Genomic DNA, 20,702 nt, shown 5'->3' with positions numbered 1-20,702 from the left:
CCAGACGGGACATAAGTTCAGAAAAGAAATTTCAGTAGTACAGTTTTTTTAATAATGAAAATATAATTGCACCCACTAGATGTCAAAACGTCTAAGATACATGTAGCCATTACATAACCATCAAAAAAAAGATATTGAAATAAATTGGGTTTAGGAGATAAAGAAAAGCAAAAAAACGAAGGCAAAACTGTTGGGGAAAATACCCTAGTCATGGATACCCTGATGATGTACCACGGCATACTATGGTGACAATAATTCCTAAATTAATATGGCCATATCAGAGAAGCAAATGACTAAAAATAGCATCACATATATATGATTGAATATAACTTTAGGAGCAAGATGATAATTTTTTATATCCCTTCTCTCTATAAAATGAGCCCCAATGAGCGCGATTGATTTGCTCATTTTTTCCACAAACTTTCTCTCTCTTTTCTTTTCCTCTTGGCTCACTAGTCATCTCCAAGCTTGAGCCCCCCATTGGGGTAGGCTCTCGTCATGCTCTGTCCGAGGCACATTTCATACCCCAAGAGATGGCGTCGTCCGTGGGGACATTGACACAAGAAGCCGCATAAGGAAGGGAGGCTAGAGCACACCGTGAGAGGAGAGCGTGAACATCTGAAGTTTTCGTTCAAAATGGGCCACCAGTCACGTGATGGGAAGCTGCTGTCATGTGGCTCTACGCGTGCTGGCTCGCCATCAGCCACATCGTTGCCCAAGGGGCATCGTCGTGCCCCATGTGCACGCACACTTGCGGCTGCCTGCCGTTGCGTGGCTCCACGAGTGGGAGGCCACCGGCTCACTACCTCACGCGTGGGTAGGCCGATCCGCTGAGGCCTCACCACAGGGAGCCCGCTGTCGTGCCTGCTCGCGGGCTCGTTGGTCCACGCAAAGCTGCACAGGAGGTACTCAAAGGTAAATAGCATGCTTTCATATGCCAATAAACTAAAACAAAATAGCTATACATATTGGTTGATCACTATCGTAGCCCGCAGTAGGTTGTAGCATACATCACAGGATAGCACTGCTCAAGCGCGGGAGGCAAAAAGTTGTAGCACTTGTCGCTTCAAGGGTCTAAGAGCGTGGTACTAGCTACCAGCTAGTTTTATTTTTAATAGGCAAGGCTGAACTTCTGGGGACCCGTGAGCTATGGGCACGGTCAAGGAAGTCCACTGTATTTATGGCAGCATGCACACGGTAGGTACGTCGATATATTTATTACCTTAGCGTACCATGCTCTGCACAATGCGGTGTCATCAGCTTGTCATGTTTTGTCGAGCTATTCATCTCTGTGCCGATAGACTGGTCGTGCAGCATGGCTACATTGGAAGCTAGAATTATTGATGCGTTTATTGCTACCACCCCAAGGGCCACAGGCCTTGGTCCCACCCCCTCCGCACCTCGAAGGCTATGAGCCTTGGCCGCGTCAAGATGAGACCCCAAGGGCCACATGCCTCGGTCCGACCCCTCCATGCCTCGAAGGCTACGAGCCTCGGGTGCGTCAAGATGAGACCCTGACAGCCAGGCCTCGATCCCACCCCTCCACGCCTCGAAGGCTATCTCGGGTAGGCGTAAGACTTGGTCTCGAAGGCTATAAGCCTCGACGCAAAAATTCAAAGTCGTACGGGAGGCCGTAAGCCTAGGTAGCTCAAGACTTGGCCTCGAGGGCAATAAGCCTCGGTCTAAAGATCCTGCAAGTCGCTCGCTCGAAAGCACTAGCCACAAGGGGGCTGGGGGACAGCGTTGCACGCTCTTGTGCTCAGTGAGGTATGCCACCTTAGATGTGCTCGCCGCTCACTTGCAAGCACCGAGCGCGAGGGGCACGAGGGGTGGTAGGATGTCAGCAACAGAACATAGAACCAATAAATGAACACGGTAGAAAAACAAGTGTTCTGGTCCCTTACTGGGTCGCTACTGTTGCCATTGTCTCTTGCCAAAGGAGTCCGGATGACCCACCTTCGTCGACTCTCATGGTGCAATGTTGAATCAATTTCCGCACTAAGCCAGCCAAAAATAGCTCGCCACCTTTTAATTCTTATAAGAGTCAAAAGGTTTGGCTGGTCCTGCACAAGTTGTAGGATTTCGCTAACTTTGTCAAAACGCATTATTTTCAAAGCAATTATAGGACCAATGCAAGGGTCGAGATCCCGATAAACTTGAATCAAAGAGAGCTAACCTTCCCCATCCTAAGGATTCATGATATTTTCCCCAATTGGACGGAAGTCCTTCCCGGAGACTTGCCAACGTTTCAATTAAGGGAAAGTGTCATGAGCATAGAAAAAGATGATCAAAAGGAGATGACCAAGGATTCATAAAAATCATCAAACCGATGATTTTTACATCCAATAAACGCTTATGTGCATTGGTCATCTCTCTGAGTTCCCAGCTTCTTGAGCAACTTAGAAGAAGAAAGAACAAAGAAAAATGATGCTAAAAGTCCCTAATGGTGATGTCTGCACTTTAGGTGTCTCCCACCGCGAAGGCCGAGGTAGAAGCCAAACCCTGAACTGCCATAGCCATCGGACGAAAAGGAGCTATGGGACTCTGTGGCCTTCCTTTTCGCCGCCTTGGTCTCCTCCACCTCTTCCTTCTCCTCCTCCTTGATCTCCTTCTCGAGGAGGTCCCAGTTGATTTCCCCCTCATCATCCGAGGAAACTTTGATGACTTCAATGGGGGAGCTCGATCGGGCTAGAGTAGGGGATGAGGTGACCCTTTCAATGATGGTGAGAGCACGGCGGTTGGAATTGGCTCCAGCATTGGAACCAGCTCCAGCCCTGGACGCGTCCCTCTTGGATTGCCAGCCCTCGGTGGCACTACGGCTAGCAGAACCGGCGCTGGCGTCAGGGGTGACTTAACCAGATCACTCGCGCTTGGAGTAGGAGAAGATGCCATGATCAACGAGGGAGGATTCCTCTCTCTTGCTCAGCAATAGATAGCTCACAAGGTGAACCTTTGTTTATAAAGCTCTACCAGTCATAGGCATGTGCCTTGAGAAGGAAACTGGGTCATCGCGATGCTGGTTCCATGACTTTTTCTGACTACTAATCGGGTGAATGGATCGGTGACGTCCTAAAAGGAGGGTGAATTAGGACACCTATTCCGGCCCGAAAAACAACACAAGATAAATCTATATCAATTTCTATCTAAATATACTCTAAATTTATTTAGTGTATCTACTCTACCAATCAAAGCACTTGCAACCTATCTAAGAAGTTAAATTGCAAGAATGTAAATGCGGAAACGTAAATAAGGTAGAGACAGAAAACTCGGCACAAGGGATTTTTTCCCGTGATATCAATGGCATGAATGCCACACTTAGTCCATATTGGAGCTCCAGAAAGGATATGCTCCCGATCGGTACTCGGTCACGGCTCTTGAGCTACCAAGTCTCAAAGACCTAGCCTCCACCCAGATGAGCCACCAATCCCTTAAGGCAAGGTCTCACTACTAGTCTCTCTTCCGGTTCCTCGCCGCCATGATCACTTCGGAGCTTGAGCCACCAAGGCAAAGGTCTCCGCGTCACCGCACAATCACCTTACCGCCACTCCACACCTAGTCGGAGGGTCAACAAGCTTGTCGTTGAGTCACCAAGACTAAAAGGTTCAGGCATACCACTTGGTACAATGTTGGATCACTTCTTCATCCACTGTCTAGGCAGCAATCACCTAACAACACTCTCTCTAGGCCTATAAACACTAATCACTCTCTAATGGTGTGCTTAATCACCTTGAATGATCATTTTAAGTACTTTGATGACTTGGATGTCTTCTCAGGCAGCAATCACCTAACAGCCTCATTGCCCCTCGGTTCCACGATGACTCCGCCTCCGACGAAAGCCACGGGCTCTGGACGACACCAGCACTATTGAGCATCGCCGCCTCCGACCAGAGCCGCAGGGCTCCAGACCACACTGGCTCTGTCGAGCATCGCCACCCTTCGGCTACAATGTTAACTCAGCCTCTCACTAGAGTCGCGGAGCTCCAAGCCACACCGGCTCCATTGAGCCTCGCTATTCCACGATTCCGACGTCGACTCCACCTTCGGCTCCCACATCGACTCCGCCCTCGATTCCTACAAAGACTCCACCTCTGGCAAAAGTCGTAGGCTCTGAACCACACCGGCTCTGTCGAGTGTCGCTGCCCTTTGGCTCCAACGACTACTTCGCCTCTGGCAAAAGTTGCGGGCTCCGGACCACACCGACTCTGTTGATCGTCGCCGCCCTTCGGCACCGACGTCAACTTCGCCTTCACTCAAAGCCGCAGGGCTCTAGACCACACCAGCTCTGTTGAGCGCCGCCGCCCTTCGGCTCCAACGTAGACTCTGCCTCCGACCAAAGCCATGGTACTCTAGGCCACATCGGCTCCATTGAACCTCACCACCCCTCGGTTCTGACGTCGACTCCGCCCTCGGTTCCGATGACGACTCCGCCTTTAGCAAAAGTCAAGGGCTCCGGACCACACTAGCTCCATCGAACATCGTCGCCCTTTGGTTCCAACCACGACTCCGCCTCCGGCAGAAGTCACGGGCTCTGTACCACACTAGCTATGTCGAGTGTCTCTGCCCTTTGGCTTCAACGTCGACTCTGCCTCCAGCCAAAGCCATGGGGCTCCGGACCACACTGGCTCTGTTGAGCGTTGCCGCCCTTTGGCTCCAACGTCGAATCCACCTCTGGCCAGAACCGCAGGGCTCCAGGCCACGCTGGCTCTGTCGAGCCTCGCCGCCCCTTGGTTCTGACACCAACTCCGCCTTTGGCTCTAACGTCTACTTCGCCTCCAGCAACCACTGAGGAGGTCGATGTGCCATGCCGCCCCTCATCTCCGTCGTCGAACCCGCCTCTGGCAATCGCCGCGAACCTCCGGACCACACCGACTCCGTTAAGCCTCGCTGCCCCTCCCTTTGTGGCCACCGCTGAGAGGGTCTGCAAGGACGGGTAGCATTTCGGGATATCCTGGCCTTGAGACGGGGCTAAAACTAGTTCTCTGTGCATTCGTTTGCCCCTCGATACCTCAGAGCTAGCGGATGACGGGGTGCTATTACAAAAAATGCCCTAGCCATGGATACCTCAACGATGTACGACAGCATACTATAACGACTATAATTCCCAAATTGATATAGCCATGTCAAATAAGCAAATAACAAAAAATAGCCTTATATGTATATGATTGTAACATAATCTTAGGGACGTGATGGTAATTTTTTTTCCTTTCTCTCTATAAAATAAGCCCTCCAAGATACGCGGTTGATTCACTCATTTTTTTCACAAACTCTCTCTTCCTTTACTCTAGGCTCATTGGTCATCTCTAAGCTTAACCCCTCCCCCTCCGAACATTAGAGGAGACTCTCACCGCACTCTATACGGAGCATGTTTCGTGGCCCCAACAAAAACTTCCTTATTCTAGCTCAGAATCACCGAATATTCCTCTCCATCCAAACGCTTGCTGGCTGCTACTTCCCTTACCCACAAATGGGAGAAAAACCGGCCTCCGATATCTTCATTCTACAGGAGATTAATAGGATCCCATTGATGTCAAAACATTTCGAGCCTCACTCATCACCTAGATGGGTTAGGGAACAGGACATATGCCGACGCCGACCAACTTGGAGATGCCATCCTCACCGCCGGTCAACCAACACAATTTCGAAGATCCAAATTGTCCAACAGAGCTAGGTATGAAACTGCAATAATATTAACCATGCTGATGGATCGATTATGCACTCAAGGTCCCGGTCGCTGGCAAATCGTGTGAACCTTTTGGGAACAGAGTTTTACGACGTTTTTGGCATATACCTGCGTTCAGAAGTCCGTCTGTTTGTTGCTTGGAAACAGCGACTCGAAGCACACGATCATGACTAGTGAAGGCGCCGCGTGCCTGGGCCCTGCGAACACCTAGCTCGTGCCGATTCCTCACCTTTTCTGCCTCCAAGACTCTCCAACCTTTCACACTGCACTGCCTGTCAAGGCGTGTTTTTACAGTCTGATAACTATTTAACTATAGCCTTTTGCAAAAAGAAAAAGAAAAGGAAAAATCTTCTTAATTCAAAAGTCGAAACGGGCTGACGGGCATTTCCTTAATTGAGCCATGGATGACACGTGCTTAAAGACTAGACACTAAAAATGCAAGAACAATTGGGCCATGTAATCCTTATCACCTGTGGCAGTATTAGTGGAATTCTGTTATATTACGCACGCCATGCATGCATCTGCAGATAAATTGTGTGAGCCGATCATGCACAGATACGCATGTACAGTGCGATTCTCTGTTTTTCCCTCTTGAAGGTCAAGGCAGCCTAGTGTTTCTGCGCCATACATCTCTCGCCATCACGTATCTGCAGTTCTGTTTCTTGGTCATATCTTCATCTGCCCCTGCCCATCAAGATTAGATTATCTCGGCCACAAACCACAGCAAAAATGCATTACCAAAGTCAAGGAAAAGCAGCTGAATAGCTCTCGACGACTTGAAAAGTGCAAAAAAGGAAAGAGCTACCGGCACAAGTGCAACGCATGCATCATCCTCAGGACACAAGCTAAAGCGTGCGAGGTCTGCGACGGCATGGACAATTGCATCGAGCAAGTTGTGTGCATCTCTCGCGATCACGCACGGAACAAATATTCCTTGCTAGCTCAACGCATGCATTCAGGTCGGGTTCCGGTCATGTCATGCTTACCTGAAATTGTCTTCCTCTCTTCAGTCTCAGAGTCTCTTCAAGATAATTCCAATTATCTCCTGCGTGTACATATCCAGGCTCTTGCGTGCCAAGACAATATTCGCGAAAGAGGATATATATGGTACAACGAACGATATATCCTCGAAATTTCCTAATGGGCGTGTATCGAATTTTCTATCTATCGATGGCTTGCTTGCTTCTGAATGTCTCTGTTGTGCTCCCGATCGGTGGCTGGTTGCTTCTGAATGCATCATGGCTCTTCACGACCTGTCAGTTTCAGAAGAGATGGATGCATGAAGAGGAAGAAGCGTACGTGCATGCTTCTCCCTCTCGATTTTCGATCACGGTTCTCCTGAGAAAACACATGCGAGTTGAGCCACGAATAGTGCGTGCAGATACCTTATCCAAACTCCAGAGATGCAAACAAATAATGAAGATATGCATATATATGTAGCCTGGGAGCCTAACTGTGGATGGAACAAGTAGTTATCGGCTGGAATGGAATGGAATGGTTGAGAAGAGCAATTTGCATACATCTCATCTGTTGCCCATACCAATACCATACCATTCTCCTGACCAGATTTCGGCAACTCTTGACAGCAAATTCTCCCGAGTGCTATTCGCTCCTCCTCCTCCTTGTCCGTCGCCGCCGGCCGCCGCAGCCATTCCCGCACGCGGTGTGCCAACCCAACCGAGTGGAAGTCCTCCCTCGAAAATCCGCAAAAGAAGAAGAAAAGGACATCTCCAGAAAAAAGAAAATAAATCTGATTTAGGGTATAGAAGTAGCCCAGGACCAGCCCAATCAGCAGAAATATGAGCCGAATCTTGTACCTTGAAGGGGCCGGGCTGCTACTGCTTTATCTATCTTTGAGAATGCACCAAATAGCTCTATTGGCCCTAGAGATAAATGAGCGTTCAAAATTTTAACTTCTCTACTCACGGGCTAAATTATCCATTGAAAACCCATGGGTACTTCAAAGTTCCAATGCTGTCTGCCCCCATTCACAGACCTTTAAAGGTACAGCGTACAGAAAACGTAATGAGAAAATTCTGCACATCACTACCTGACCTCAACACATCTCTCTCTAAATCAACCTGATTATAGTATCATAGATGGCACTACAACGTGTGGCATCATTCAGTTTCATTCGCACCGGATGAGGGTACTGGTGGCTGAGCAGCATCTTCAGAAGTTGTTTCCACAGTCTCTACAGAATTATTCGAACCTGGGATGCCTGGATCTTCGTCGCTTACTTCTTCCTCCCAGTAACTCTGTAGCAGCTTCATGACTAGCTTGTGGATTTTATCACTGTCGTGGTCCTGCAGATCCTCCAGATTATCTAAACCCCCACATTCTAGAATGAACTGTGCATATGGGTTCGTCCCGGATTCCTGGCCCTTCTTCCCCGCCTCACCTGCCTGGAGTATGTTTTGAAAACCTTCCAGACACGTATATACTAGGTCAGGATCTTGGTATGTGAGGACGCTGCAGAGGGGCTCTAAACATCCCCGACTCACCAAATACCTGCACCCAGATAGTAAGAAGTCGTTGCAATAGATCAAGTTCAGTTTCATGCGCAAAAGTACTGAAGATACATTCAGACAACTACAGGCCAGAGCATACTGAATTTGATCACTTGAACCACCGGATGCAGCATTTGATATAGCCCAAGCAGCCTCCTTTTTTATATCTGTCTCTGATGTCTTTAGTAGGACAATGAGGGGGCTTATAACGCCTGCATCAATTACTGCCTGTTGGAAGAATTATGAGTCAAAAGATAACAATGAAATAAGATTCACGAAATAATTTGCACATGATTCAGTTGACATGGGAGAACGATGATGAAGCAACATATGTACATATATATGGCCACATTTGGTTACATCGCATTGATGGCAACAGGTGCATATTTTATAGGAAATGCACAAAGATCAGGAATATACAACCTGAATTTGATCCTTGCTGCCAGTGGTGATATTAGAAACAATTAGACAAGCTTGTTTCTTGATGTTGTTTGGGTAATTTCGTGCAAGCAACTGGACGAAGCAGTTGAGAATGCCATTTTCCACTAAGACCTTCAAAATATTGCCGCATTGGTTCAGCATCAATTGCAAAGGTTAGGGTAAAAACAAAGCAGAACACAAAACTAATCAGCACTATATGAGAAGAAATATAGGATCTTCCTGACAGACATGCAAACTTCTCCCCCCCCCCCCCACCCCAAAAAAAAAGAAAGAAAGAAAGGGGGGAAACAACTACTGGAGATAGATAAGTATTTTGCGGTGGAGGCCTGCACACTCAAAGACAAAGAGCTCACATCAGAGAGCAAGGACGATTAATAAGTAGAAAGCAATTACACCATTAAAAGGCAGTGTTAAAGGATGAGCAACAGCTGATGAGGCTTAACGAGGGCATCAAGTGATGTAACTTTAGTAATGTCATAATAGATTAATTGCTACAGCTGTGGTGACCAAAATGTGACCGCAGAATACACAAGCTTCAGGTCCTAAAAAGAACAAAACTTTATTACTGAAAACAACCAGCAACTCCATACTCAGTTTTCTGGTCATTGCATTCTTGGTTTTTTCAGTTGTTGCATATCACTGCGAATCCATATTAGTAAAACAAAGAAAAGCAACACAAAAACACAATATAGCTATTAAGCAACCTTCACTTGAGCATCATCTCCAGCAGAAATTTTCGCAAGTGCCGTGATGACAGGTAGAAGAACACTAGCTGATGCATGCCTAAAATCAGGACAAAAAGCTAGTTAACCACAAGTCCACAAGGAATATCTGGTAGCTTTATGATATGTACAACTGCACTAGGAAAATGAATCCAGCAACTTACATCAAGAGATTTACAAGTTGAGGGAAAACCCCAGCATCTAATACATCTTGGATGGAATCATCTACGCTACCACATATATAACAAAGAGTCCAGCATGCATCTGCCAGTATCTTCTCGTCAGCAGAATGAATAAGCTGGCTGGTAATTTCCAGTATTGGTTTCACCTGCAATGATCAGCCAAAACAGATTCAAAGCAAGCCATTGCTTCACATAACAAGGAAATTTCAGCAGACACACAGCAGTAACAAAACGTACCTGCACTTCGGCTGGCAATTTTCCAAAACAAAGGTTCGACAGTGCCCATGTAGCAGTTCTCAGAACTGGAATTCTCATGTCTTCTCGAAACTGAGAAAGTAATGGTGTAACAGCACCATGATCAAGAAGAATGTCCCTGCAGCTAGGCACGTCTGCTGCTATATTTCCAATAGCCCAGATAGCCTGTATAACATATCAGAACCAACAATATAAATGACCAAACCATTACATAAACAAATTACGACTGAGTAAATTGTTTCACCTGATGCCTGATATTCGCATTTGGCGATCCTAAGAGCTCTACCAACCTTGGAACAGCACCACATTCTGCAACCAGCAGTGTATAGCCAGAAGCAGCTATGTTGGTAAGCACCCAGGCTGCCTCCATCTGCAAAAAAAATGCACAGGGTAAGACCGCTAACACCACAAAACAAAGACAAGGAGAATAGGGGAAAAGGGAATAAAGAATAAAGCACATACTTGGAGCTGAGGAAGCTCACGTCTTGAAAGAAACTCAGCAAATCTAGGCAGGACATCTGCTCTGATGATTTTTATCATAGTTGAGTTCTTCTCTACAGACACAACCACCATAGATAAATATGTAACCAAAAGCAAGGAGCCACATCACACATTAAACATGCCAAGTACCATCTGAAAGAAGTTTCCTGAACTGCACTGTGGCTTCCAGCTGACTAGTGGTGTCATCTGACCATACTTTGTCCAGCAATTCTGACAGGCCTTCAAGCTAACTGGATACAAAAGACAAACTAACGAAACTTGAAAAGAAACAGAAGAAAAGCACAATACAAGAAGCTCATGAAACAATTGAAGCATTTTCTTCTCCTTACCCTGTCAGATACCAAAGATCTGATTCATTACATACTATTTGCTGTTTCCTAAGCCATAAAAGAAGGGAAATGCTAAATTTCCATGTAGAGTTGGTGTAAATAAAAATTCAGGTGTTGGAGTCCTCAGGAACAGGAACACCCGAATTTTTGTCCCCTACCAAGTGAGGTCAAATCTCAGCCACAAAAAGCAAGATTTCATGGTTGAAAATTTTGGGTGTTATAAAGCCCTATAACACCTGAGCGACATATAGACGGGGCCTAAAGAAACACGGACACATTCAAAAGTAGTGTAATAAAACTTTGCCACATCTATCTATTGAGTGTTCACCTTCCTTTAAAAAACAAGCCTATTGAGTGTTCACCCACTGACATGATAGTGTAAACATGATTTTTGGTGGGAAAACAAATGCCCGGTAGCCATCTATTCATTTTCGGAGTTTTCCTTTGCGCATTAGTCATGGGCTTCAAAAAATGACCAATGTTTCAACTTGTGTGCACAAACTACGATCCGTTGCCTGAGTTTGAATTGCTAGCTTCTAAACCAAATGTATGCATCACATGATTGACTCCACGGGAGATATGCCTTGGCATCACTCAGTGTTAACACGACTTCTTTCGCTATGGGACTTTGACTAGATTTACACATGCCAAAACACTCGCTCGAACAGAGTAGAGTGAAAACCCTAAGCACGCACCTCTGACTCGGCGGCATTCCGGGGAGCCGCCGCGTCGGGCGGAGAGGACGGGGGCGAGGAAGGGCCGGATGGAGGGAGAGAGCTGGCGGCGGGTGCGGTGGCTTCGGCGGGAGTAGGAGCGGGCGCGGAGGTCGGCGCAGGAGTGGGTTCGTCGCGGCGGCGCTTGAAGAGGCCGGCGTCGCGGTCAAGGCGGCGGAGGGCGAGGAGGCCGTCCTCGCGGCGGCGTTGGCGCGAGAGGATGAAGTCCACGCGCGGCTTGTATGCGCCGCGGCGCGCCTCATGGGACGGCCGCCGCGGGGCGCGCGGCATGCCGGAGAGAGAGGTGGGCGGGCTCTGTTCCCGAGTGAGATGTCGCCTGTGGTGCGGTGCGGTCACAACTGGTAGCCGCTTCTCTTTCTTTTCTTTCTTTTTATTTACTTTTCTATACTTCTGCATCTATTCTCCTATAAAAATACATAAAAATATCAGATTTGATCGTCCATCCAAATTAATTAAATAATCATCATACAAAATTCAATTTATTGCACTTTTAATATTGCTACAGCAAAAAATTAGAAAGAGTTTAACCCTTTCTTCTCTCGTCTTCTCCCTCTTGCATCTCCAAAATTATAGAGAGCTTAAGGAGCTCTCAAATATGCTCGGGTAGGGAGGAAGCTCTCAAATATGACAACATCTGTATTTTTAAGGAAAAATATAAAAAAAAACTTCTCAAAAGTCATTTGGATTTTGATTTCCCTCACAAAAGTTGTTTTGTTGCAAAAACCCCCCATAAAAATTTGATTTTGTTGAAAAAACCCAACAAAAATTCAAAAAAATAAAAAAAAATCATAAAATAATTAAAAAAACTAGAGACAATTCTAAGACCTTCTGTGAAATTTGTTTTCAAAAATAATACACTTTGCATCATATTTCATAGAGAGGAAGTTTGGAAAAAAAAGAAAAATATGCAACTCATTTATTAACTCATGTTATTTTAACTTTGTCATAACTACCATTATTTTTCCTACACAAATAATTATTTAAGTAAACTAATAAAAGTGGTTTCACTAATTTTGGATGTGTTATGGATTAGTTATGAATTAATCTATCTGCAACATATTTACTCAATTCTGCACGTTACAATAACTATTTCAAAATTTCATATATTTTTAGAAGATAGAGGATCATGTAAGAAGACTAAAAAAAATTGTTTCGTGATTTTTAGATTAGCAAATAATTAACTAAGTATTTAACTCGAATTAATAAATGAGCTGCACGTTTTTCTTTTTTTCAAACTTACTCTCCATGAAATATGATGCAAATGATTTTATTTTTGAAAATAAATTTCACAAAAGGTCTTAGAATTGTCTCTAATTTTTTTAGAATTTTTTTATTTTGGTTAAATTTTTTTGAACTTTTAGAGATGTTTTTGCAACAAAATAATTTTGAGAGGAAAAATCAAAATTCAAATGATTTTTAGGGGGTTTTGCATTTTTCCCGTGTTTCTATCTATCTAAAGGAAAAAAGAACATCTGACAAGATTACCATGAGCCCATGACCATGACTTCTCTCCCGGTTGCACCGGAGGCCCAGGAAAACCAACGCCGCCACTCGCCTCGCCGACACGGCACGGCCTCCGTCCGACTTGCTCGTCCGATAACACGCCGGCGTCCTCCTCCTATATAAAGTTAACCACCGCCGTCCTCTGCGAGGCATCTCCTCTCTTCCTTCGTCTTCCTCCCCAGTTCTCGTTCTTGCCCCCGCAAGCCCAACAATCTCCCAAGAAAAAGAAAACAAATCCATCATCATTGCCCTCCACCTCACATCCTCTTCGCCTCCGCCCGCCCGCCCGCCCTCCATGTCGTACCTGGCAACCGCCACTCCCGTCCCCTGGTGGCCTTACGCGGCAATGGCGCCTGCGGACCTCCTCGCCGGGACCCCTGCCTCCGGCGCTCCAGAGGCCCAAACCCTACCAGTCCTGCTGCCCCAGCCCCCGCCGCCGCCCGCGGGGTACCCTCCCCTTCCTCCCCGGCCCCCGATCATCTTCCGACCCCACCCCGCCTTCCTCGCCGAATTGGACCACCGCCGCAGCCGTTCCCTCGTCAAGGTGAGCCTCCGAAGTTCAATACTGTGAGAGTTGCCGTGGTATTGTCACTTCTTTTGAGTAATCTTTAGTTCTTTACCATGCGCGCTTGCCGGGATACATTGCAAATAGCTCTTGAAGGATGAGGGGGCCGTCCCGTCGCCCAAGGATGACAAGAAGAGGGAGCAGGTGATCCGAGAGCTCAAGAAGGTGATGGGGCTCGGGTTTCTGGGTTAAATATAGCATCTTGCCTTGCTGCCGTACATGGATTCCTCACTCGTAGTGTTTTTGCGGTTGTCTCAGATAGTGATGCATTGGGCGAAGGTGCTGGCGTATGAGCAGAGTGTGCCCCCGAGGCTAGCGACCGCTACTGTCTTGACATATGGATCCTACACGTTAGGGGTAAGCAAGAGATAGGCGAATTTGGAGTTTTGATTTTTCTGCATTGTTGCGTGGTGATGTGAGGTTTATCCTAATTTCATGTATTCAATTCTTTGAGATTATTGCATTTCAGTTATACCTTAGGTTTCATGCTTCACACGTTTTGGCAATTAAGCCGGCCTACATTATAATTGGAGCACATACCGTAGTCAGTACTGACATAATACATGAGCACAGATGATCTGAAATCGATTTCCAAATAGCTTTACTGTGCCTCAGTTGTGGGTATTGCATTGTACATTTCGTGCTGCGGTTATTTGGTTCCTGGGCTCTCTTTACAAGTTCAGCAACTGTGAAAACAATGGAATTCAGAGCAGGAGCACAGATGATCTGAAATCGATTTCCAAATTTTGGGCATACTGATCATTACAGAACATGTTAAACAGACCTGCACGCTAAGATACATGGTTACAAATTGACTAGACATAATATCATGAGAAATTCTGTTCTTTACCTGAGCCTTCAGAATTATTGGTCTATGATTTTTTGCTGCTAATTCGTCGAGTGTGCTCAGTGCACTCCACCGGAGCAGGCTCTTCGAGTCTTTTTACCTTCTCGTGGCCCATGGGAAGAATCACACTCAAATGTGGAAGACCTGAGGCTGCCGTGCATTTCTATTTTACCTTCTATTCTGAATTTCTGACATAGCTGCTGCATATGATGCATACATATTAGTTCCATGAAAAATATGTGGTCAAAGAAATGAAAAAGCATGAACCGTTACCTTTCCCCCACATTGCCCTTTTTTAGACTTGTGTTCTAACGTTTATAGAGGAGTTGGTTGCCACCCTTGCTCTCCATGGTTAGGGCATAGGGATTGTTCTATGGTTATGAAAAGTAGAATCTGGGATGACACATCTCCCCTGGATTTGACTAATCATTTTTACCCTTTTTCAAGGCTCATGGATCTGAATCTGACATTGATGCACTTTGTGTTGGGCCTTGTATCGCAACGTTGCAGGTGGGTATTGCTCTTTCTCTTTCTATTTTGTGTCTTTATTCTCACTTGATTTTGATTCAGGATGCAAACATAATAACTTCTGTCTATTTTGTAGTACCATTTCTTTGTTGTTCTGAGACAAATTCTTGAGGGCAGGCCAGAAGTATCAGAGGTGCAGACTGTTGAAAGTGCTAAGGTTCCCTTGATGCGCTTTAGATTCGATGGGATTGCAGTTGATCTCACATATGCCCATCTCCCAGCTATTGATGCATCAAAGGCAAGCAGATTACACTGACACCACAGCTTGTTGCATGGATTTTCATTAATTCTTTTTATACAATGTATCATCCCATGTTATCTGTGTTTGCTTCTGCTCTGATGCCGCATGGTATTTGGCATAAAAATATTCTCTTCTAAAAAACATTTACCGTGCTTGACCTAATGAGTAAACCTTTTCTGTTTGTTAGTGATACTGAATTGGCGAACTCTTTTTTAACTGTATGATTTTCACTGTCCATGCATCTTGCCCTGAATCTCTATAGACCTTTGTTTGTTGCACATAAGAGGCATATTAATCAACCATCTTATGTAGTATTCCCCTGCAATTTTTCCAGTTAATGTATCATGTCGTACCCATTTGTAGTACTAATGAATTTCTGCTGGATTCTACACCTAAGTGATTTGCGTGATATTCTACATCACAAAAGTACGATCTTCCCAACTGTTTCATGTTATGATTGCTCTTACTTATGTAGACTTGGATCTATATGTAAATATCATGATATTGGTGCCTCTTCTGGCTTGACATATTCTTTACCCGATATATAATCCAAATAGTCATGACTGTTCTTGATCATGCAGGCTATAAATACATTTAGCCCTCAATTGCTACAGAAAATTGACGCAAGGAGCTGGAGGAGTTTATCTGGAGTTCGTGTTAATGAACAAATTGTTCAGATAGTACCAAAAGCTGAGGTTGAAAACTAATCTAATTTAATTTACCTGTGGTACCTTTTGTTCTTGTCCGTTGAATTTAGTGTGCATCAACATTCAGACATTCAGTTACTCATGTTCCACAGTTCTTCTGATTTATTTTTCTTGAACTCATAATTTTCCATTTTAAGACCTGTCATTTATGTTTCTTGTTGTCTAGATTCAATCTATGACCATGTAGTCTTGCTCATTATTTTATATCCTCCTGAAGCTTTAAATTTTGTTTAATTTTCCTCAATTTCTTTTCATTTTATCAATAATTTACTTGTCCAAAATTATGGTACAGAACTTTCAAGTTTTGTTGAGATGTGTCAAACTATGGGCTAGAAAGAGAGGACTTCATTGTCATGTACGTAGTTCAATCTTTTCTGCTGATTGTTCAGTTCTGGTTCAGCTATATGAATATCATATGATCATTTTGTGCTAACAATGTGATTCTTACTTGTGTCATGCCATTCAGCATCTTGGCTTCTTTGCTGGGATTCATTTAGCCATCCTTGCGGCTTATGTTTGTCAGAGATATCCGGATGCCAGTGGCAATGGTTTGTTCACAGTGTTCTTTCAGACTTTCGCTCACTGGCCTTGGCAAGTTCCAGTAAGTCTGCATGATCAGCCAACTAATTGCCTGCGTTCAGAGGGGCAGCTCATGCCCATAGTGATGCCTTGTACTCCACCAGAGTTTTGTGTGTCCAATGTGACAAAAAGCACCTTCAATAAGATAAGACAGGAGCTTATGCGTGGTTATGCTTTGACCAAGGTCAGTCCGAAGTCTGGTTTTCTTCTCTTTATCTTGATGTCCACGAACAAATCCTTGATGTATCATCCGTGATGATTCTTACATTTCATTGGTGCTTCTCAGTATTGCTAGGATAGATTCAATTTAAAGTCAAGGAAAGTTGCATTCATCCAAATTTTTTAGGTTCATCAGAGTCTGATTTCCAAACTGGAGGCACTTTTATTATTTGCTCCCAATCAGATCTAAATCAAACCTCTGTTCAAATAGTCTGGACATTTATTCAAGAGCACTTGGATCTGTAGCTTCTCAATGTAGGATGATGATGCATAGCTGGGAACTTCTGTATGTACTTATATAAGACAAAATATTATTCCTGTTTTGCTATTATTTTTGGGCACAAATAATTAATATCTTATCACTTACTGTGTTAACATGTACTACATTTGGCACATAAGACCTATCCCATTTCCCTCATTCACTTCATGTAGAGTATCAATTCTCTTGGTTTCGCTGTAGTCTTGAACCATTTTTCTACTCCATTCAAAATTTGGTGCACGTGATCATTTCTTGGGAGTGAGATTACAATTTTGTTCCCTGTCTATCTGGTTTGAACACATACGTAATGCAACTCACATTAAAACATTGTATCTGTTATTGTGCCGTGATGCCTTTTCTTTTTCATTATTGTCACCCTTGTGCATTGTTATACACTAGTATTTACCACTGCTTGAATATTTGGGTGTTAATATTTGATCACTTAATAGGCCCTTATGTCTTTGTTTCAGGATCCATTGAGGCATGATTTTGAGTTGGCTTGGCTTTTTGAACCCTTTCCATACGCTGCAATGTATCAACATTTTCTTCGCATTGCTTTATGTGCCCCAACGTCTGCAGAGCTACGTGACTGGGCTGGATGGGTGAAATCCCGCTTCCGCCACCTGATTCTGAAGGTACTTTTGATGCACCTGTTTCGTTGTTTCTTCATGCTCTTTGCAGCACAATCGTATTGTTCTTTAATTGTTAGGAATGTTCTGTCAACTTTCCTTTGATTATGCAGCTGGAAAAGATTGGCTTTGAGTGTGACCCGTGCCCCTCCGAGGAAGTTGATCATACAGTCATCGAGCTTAACATTGTCTACTACTGGGGCCTCATCCCTCAAACACGTATGCACATTGACACTAGCTCTCTGAAAGAAGATTTCATGAAAGATGTCACCAACGATGTCTATGGCAAGGTGAAATGTACGCGTTCGGATCTGACAATATCTGTGGTTGGGTTGCCACAGCTGCCAAAGACTATGTGCAGCAGCCATTATTCTGCTTACCGGCAGTACATGCCGGATGCCGCATTGTATGCTGGGTTACCAGGCTGCACCTCAAGACCGGAGTGGAGTTGGCTAGGACCTGGTTAGATCATCAGGGAGGGACATGTTCTTTCGCGGCAACTGTGTTCATAATTGGTGAGGTTCTCTGCTTGTTAATGGCCCTAACACGGGAATCAGGAAACATGGGTATTCTATTTTTAGCTTCCAGATCATGTTCTGAGAGTTGCACGAGCGCAGCTGTGCTGATAAACATGGTATCACCGACCAGTAAAGATGGTATGACTGACTAGTAAACAAAGAGTAGAGTGTATAGCAGCGGCATGGCATGTAAAACGTAGGTTTGCTGTATTGGTCAGCAAAAGTGTAAATTTCTCCTGTGTTGGTCGGTACCTGCTGCTGGATCCAGATCATTCAGATTTTGCGATGGTCACTGTATAGTTGATTGTCGTGACTCTGTAGATGTTAATTTTGATTAGCATGTCTTGCTACGTGTTGTGTCTTGCCGTTTGAGCATCCATTTGTAACTGTGACTTTGTGCAAGGATTTAGGGTACGTTTGAATTTGTGCAAGGATTTTCTTGTTTTTGAGAGAGAGCCAAATTGACTTTTATCTTCTAGTAAGATTTGTCTTGCCTAAGTTTCTAACGAGGCTAGTGGGTGAGGGTGAGCAAAAGAACCGAACATACCCAGGATCCAAGGAACCTACAAAATTTCAGGCTCTAGCATCAACGGTGGAGGGAGAAATTTAAAAGAGAAATCAACTGCAGGCGGTCGGGGGTGGACGGTATTTTGATACCGATCAAGGTCGGTGGTGCAGCCGTCGGCTCTTGGTGTTGATCAGCACCACGCCAGCCTCGCCGGCGCTCTTTATGGCACAGACGATGGGCTTCTCCGACGTGTTGTAGGGGAGTAGATTGTCGACGGCCTCGCATACCACCATCTTGCCGGCGACTTTGCCTTCTTCGCCATGGTAAATGCACGCCCCGTAGATGCCGACATCGAGCAGCCCGACGACGACCCCCTTCCCGTACCCGGCGACGTCTCCCCAGAACCCGGGGCCTTGCCTCAGCCCGAGGTACTCCGGCGTGTACGTCGTCATGAGCTGGCGCGTGTCGCCATAGGTATTCTTAAATACTTCTTTGTTGGATCAGAGAAAGCACCTAGACATGCAAGACTGAAAAAAGGGAATAGAAATCTTGATTTATAACCGATCTAGACTAAACTCGACTCTACTCATGAGCTCTTCAGTACCATCTACAGCATCAACAGACGGGCCACTTTACAGCGGCCAGCGGATCAAGCAGAGGGGGAGGGGCCTCCAACCTGTGCTCCGGTGAGGCCGGCGGCGGGGAATCGATCGGTCGGCTGTCGTGGGAAGAGGAATGGAGTTCTGCGTGGTCGGACACTGCGAGATACGCTGACGAGTGGGGTGGCGGCCGCATGGGGTTTAACCCTAACACAGTCCTAAACTAGCACTAATTACCTGAGGGCCTTAGCCTTTTTTTCTTTTCTGCACAGCTAGTGCCGCCTGCGTGCTCTCAATATCTTTATTTTATATATTTTTTTTAACATGCCACAAGTCGCCTTCTAACAAGCAACAAGTTTTTAAAAAAAATTGTGGCCCAACGTACTTAAAATTTAAAACACTATCAAAATAGTTATGAAAAATTCTAAAAGAATTCTATAGTGTAGATGATGCTATCATCTAGCTCTCCAAAAATTCCAACTCAAACAATTACTTGTGCACAAATCATATTTTTGTCTTAAAAGTTTTGGAGAGCTAGATAATAGCAGTCTCTACACCACAAAATATTTTTCAAAAAATTTCATCACTATTTTGATAGTGTTTTGAATTTTAAAAGTATTAGAACATAATTATTATTTTTAAAACATATCACTCATTGGAATACGAGCAAGTCTACTTTGTAATTTTTTAAAACACAGGCATATATTCCCAATTTTTAATTTAAACAATATAAAATAATTGTTTTTCATGGTCTTGCTTGCAGGATCCCGCGTGTTGGGTCGTGCCATTTCTCCGCCATCGTCAACGTCGATTTAGCTGGTGGTGGGGCCAGTAGGTGGTGAGAGGAAGGGAGAGGGGTGCTTTGGCATGATGATATTTTTTAAATAAAAAATATAAATATATATATTTGTTTTGAAAATTTGTAAATTTATACTTATATTGCCCTTCCAACCTGCGACATGTTTAAAAATAAAAATATTGTATTTTAATATTTTCAAAAATCAAAATACTATCAAAATATTCATAAAAATTTGAAAAAAAATATGTGTTGTAGAGGATGCTATCATGTAGCTCTCTAAAAATTTCAATAGTGCTTTGAATTTTGAGAGTGTTGGAATACATTTTTTTTATTCTAACATGCGATATGAGTCTAAATTTGTAATTTTTCAAAATGAGTGGAGCTATTTGCAATTTTTTATTTAAAAATATAAAAAAAAAATCTGGCGTCGACTGCTTTGAGTTTTCAACGGGAGATCCGACACATGGTCAACACAGCCCACCATCTTTTCTCTTGTCCTAGAGATCCGACAAGTCAGTCTGTGCTAGGAAATCGAACCTCCAAAGATTAAGATTTCAATATTCAGCAAAGATGTACAGAAGAGCACACACAAGTGTGTCATATCGGGTCATTCAGAAAGACTGCCCCCAAGTTATCTGAACATGGACAGACAGATGATGATTTGCCACACAATCCAAGCAACAAACTCGGGTTCCAACGCTTGCATGCATTGCAAGTTCTTCAGACCTGCAGTGCTGTGCAGTGAACTCAAGTGCTCGAGTTACTCAACAACGGGTACCCAAAGATCTGCCCCTCGGTCCTCGGATCCATTTCCTCACAGGATCCACCTAGATCCGATCTGGTCCAC

At 44.6% G+C, this 20,702-nt stretch overlaps 2 protein-coding genes and 1 long non-coding RNA gene across 5 annotated transcripts; 1 reads left to right on the top strand and 2 right to left on the bottom strand.

Annotated features, from left to right (window-relative positions):
• Nucleotides 1-7,636: 7,636 nt before the first annotated feature.
• LOC133891079 (importin subunit alpha-1b-like) lies at nucleotides 7,637-11,716 on the bottom strand. Of its 3 annotated transcripts, none has more exons than XM_062331771.1 (10): nucleotides 11,316-11,716; nucleotides 10,421-10,517; nucleotides 10,253-10,339; nucleotides 10,035-10,160; nucleotides 9,773-9,955; nucleotides 9,518-9,681; nucleotides 9,336-9,414; nucleotides 8,614-8,742; nucleotides 8,291-8,418; nucleotides 7,637-8,191 (listed from the first exon to the last, which is right to left on the bottom strand). In XM_062331771.1, exons 1-10 carry the CDS (start codon nucleotides 11,594-11,596, stop codon nucleotides 7,801-7,803), a joined length of 1,665 nt encoding a protein of 554 aa, XP_062187755.1. In that variant the 5' UTR covers nucleotides 11,597-11,716; the 3' UTR covers nucleotides 7,637-7,800. The 3 variants fall into 3 exon arrangements, with proteins under 3 accessions (XP_062187755.1, XP_062187754.1, XP_062187756.1); XM_062331770.1 differs by having other exon boundaries at nucleotides 10,253-10,344; nucleotides 11,316-11,624; XM_062331772.1 differs by having other exon boundaries at nucleotides 10,421-10,774; nucleotides 11,316-11,425.
• A 1,140-nt stretch (nucleotides 11,717-12,856) lies between these two features.
• Nucleotides 12,857-18,312, top strand: LOC133891371 (nuclear poly(A) polymerase 3-like). Its single transcript, XM_062332084.1, has 10 exons — nucleotides 12,857-13,401; nucleotides 13,510-13,587; nucleotides 13,681-13,779; nucleotides 14,717-14,779; nucleotides 14,874-15,035; nucleotides 15,620-15,733; nucleotides 16,038-16,100; nucleotides 16,212-16,508; nucleotides 17,273-17,437; nucleotides 17,545-18,312. The coding sequence occupies exons 1-10, from the start codon at nucleotides 13,153-13,155 to the stop codon at nucleotides 17,896-17,898; spliced, it is 1,644 nt and encodes a 547-aa protein (XP_062188068.1). The 5' UTR covers nucleotides 12,857-13,152; the 3' UTR covers nucleotides 17,899-18,312.
• Nucleotides 13,942-19,236, bottom strand: LOC133891372 (uncharacterized). Its single transcript, XR_009904193.1, has 3 exons — nucleotides 19,062-19,236; nucleotides 18,607-18,984; nucleotides 13,942-14,469 (listed from the first exon to the last, which is right to left on the bottom strand). It is a non-coding gene; the product is annotated as an uncharacterized LOC133891372 (long non-coding RNA).
• Between the last annotated feature and the right edge of the window lie 1,466 nt (nucleotides 19,237-20,702).

Source organism: Phragmites australis, chromosome 14, assembly GCF_958298935.1.
Source record: "Phragmites australis chromosome 14, lpPhrAust1.1, whole genome shotgun sequence".
Taxonomy (NCBI): Eukaryota; Viridiplantae; Streptophyta; class Magnoliopsida; order Poales; family Poaceae; genus Phragmites; species Phragmites australis.
Note: the sequence above shows the minus strand (reverse complement) of the source record. Positions and strands in the feature narration are given on the sequence as shown.

Bases quoted from the DNA above. Each gene is read 5' to 3' on its own strand.
- LOC133891079 (XM_062331770.1), bottom strand. From the start codon at position 11,624: ATGCCGCGCGCCCCGCGGCGGCCGTCCCATGAGGCGCGCCGCGGCGCA. The intron at 8,743-9,335 runs GTTGCTTAATAG...AATATTTTGAAG, and splicing joins GAGATGATGCTCAAGTGAAG to GTCTTAGTGGAAAATGGCAT. The intron at 8,419-8,613 runs GTTGTATATTCC...TTCTTCCAACAG, and splicing joins GCAGCAAGGATCAAATTCAG to GCAGTAATTGATGCAGGCGT.
- LOC133891371 (XM_062332084.1), top strand. From the start codon at position 13,153: ATGTCGTACCTGGCAACCGCCACTCCCGTCCCCTGGTGGCCTTACGCG. The intron at 13,588-13,680 runs GTGATGGGGCTC...CGGTTGTCTCAG, and splicing joins TGATCCGAGAGCTCAAGAAG to ATAGTGATGCATTGGGCGAA. The intron at 15,036-15,619 runs GCAAGCAGATTA...TTGATCATGCAG, and splicing joins CAGCTATTGATGCATCAAAG to GCTATAAATACATTTAGCCC.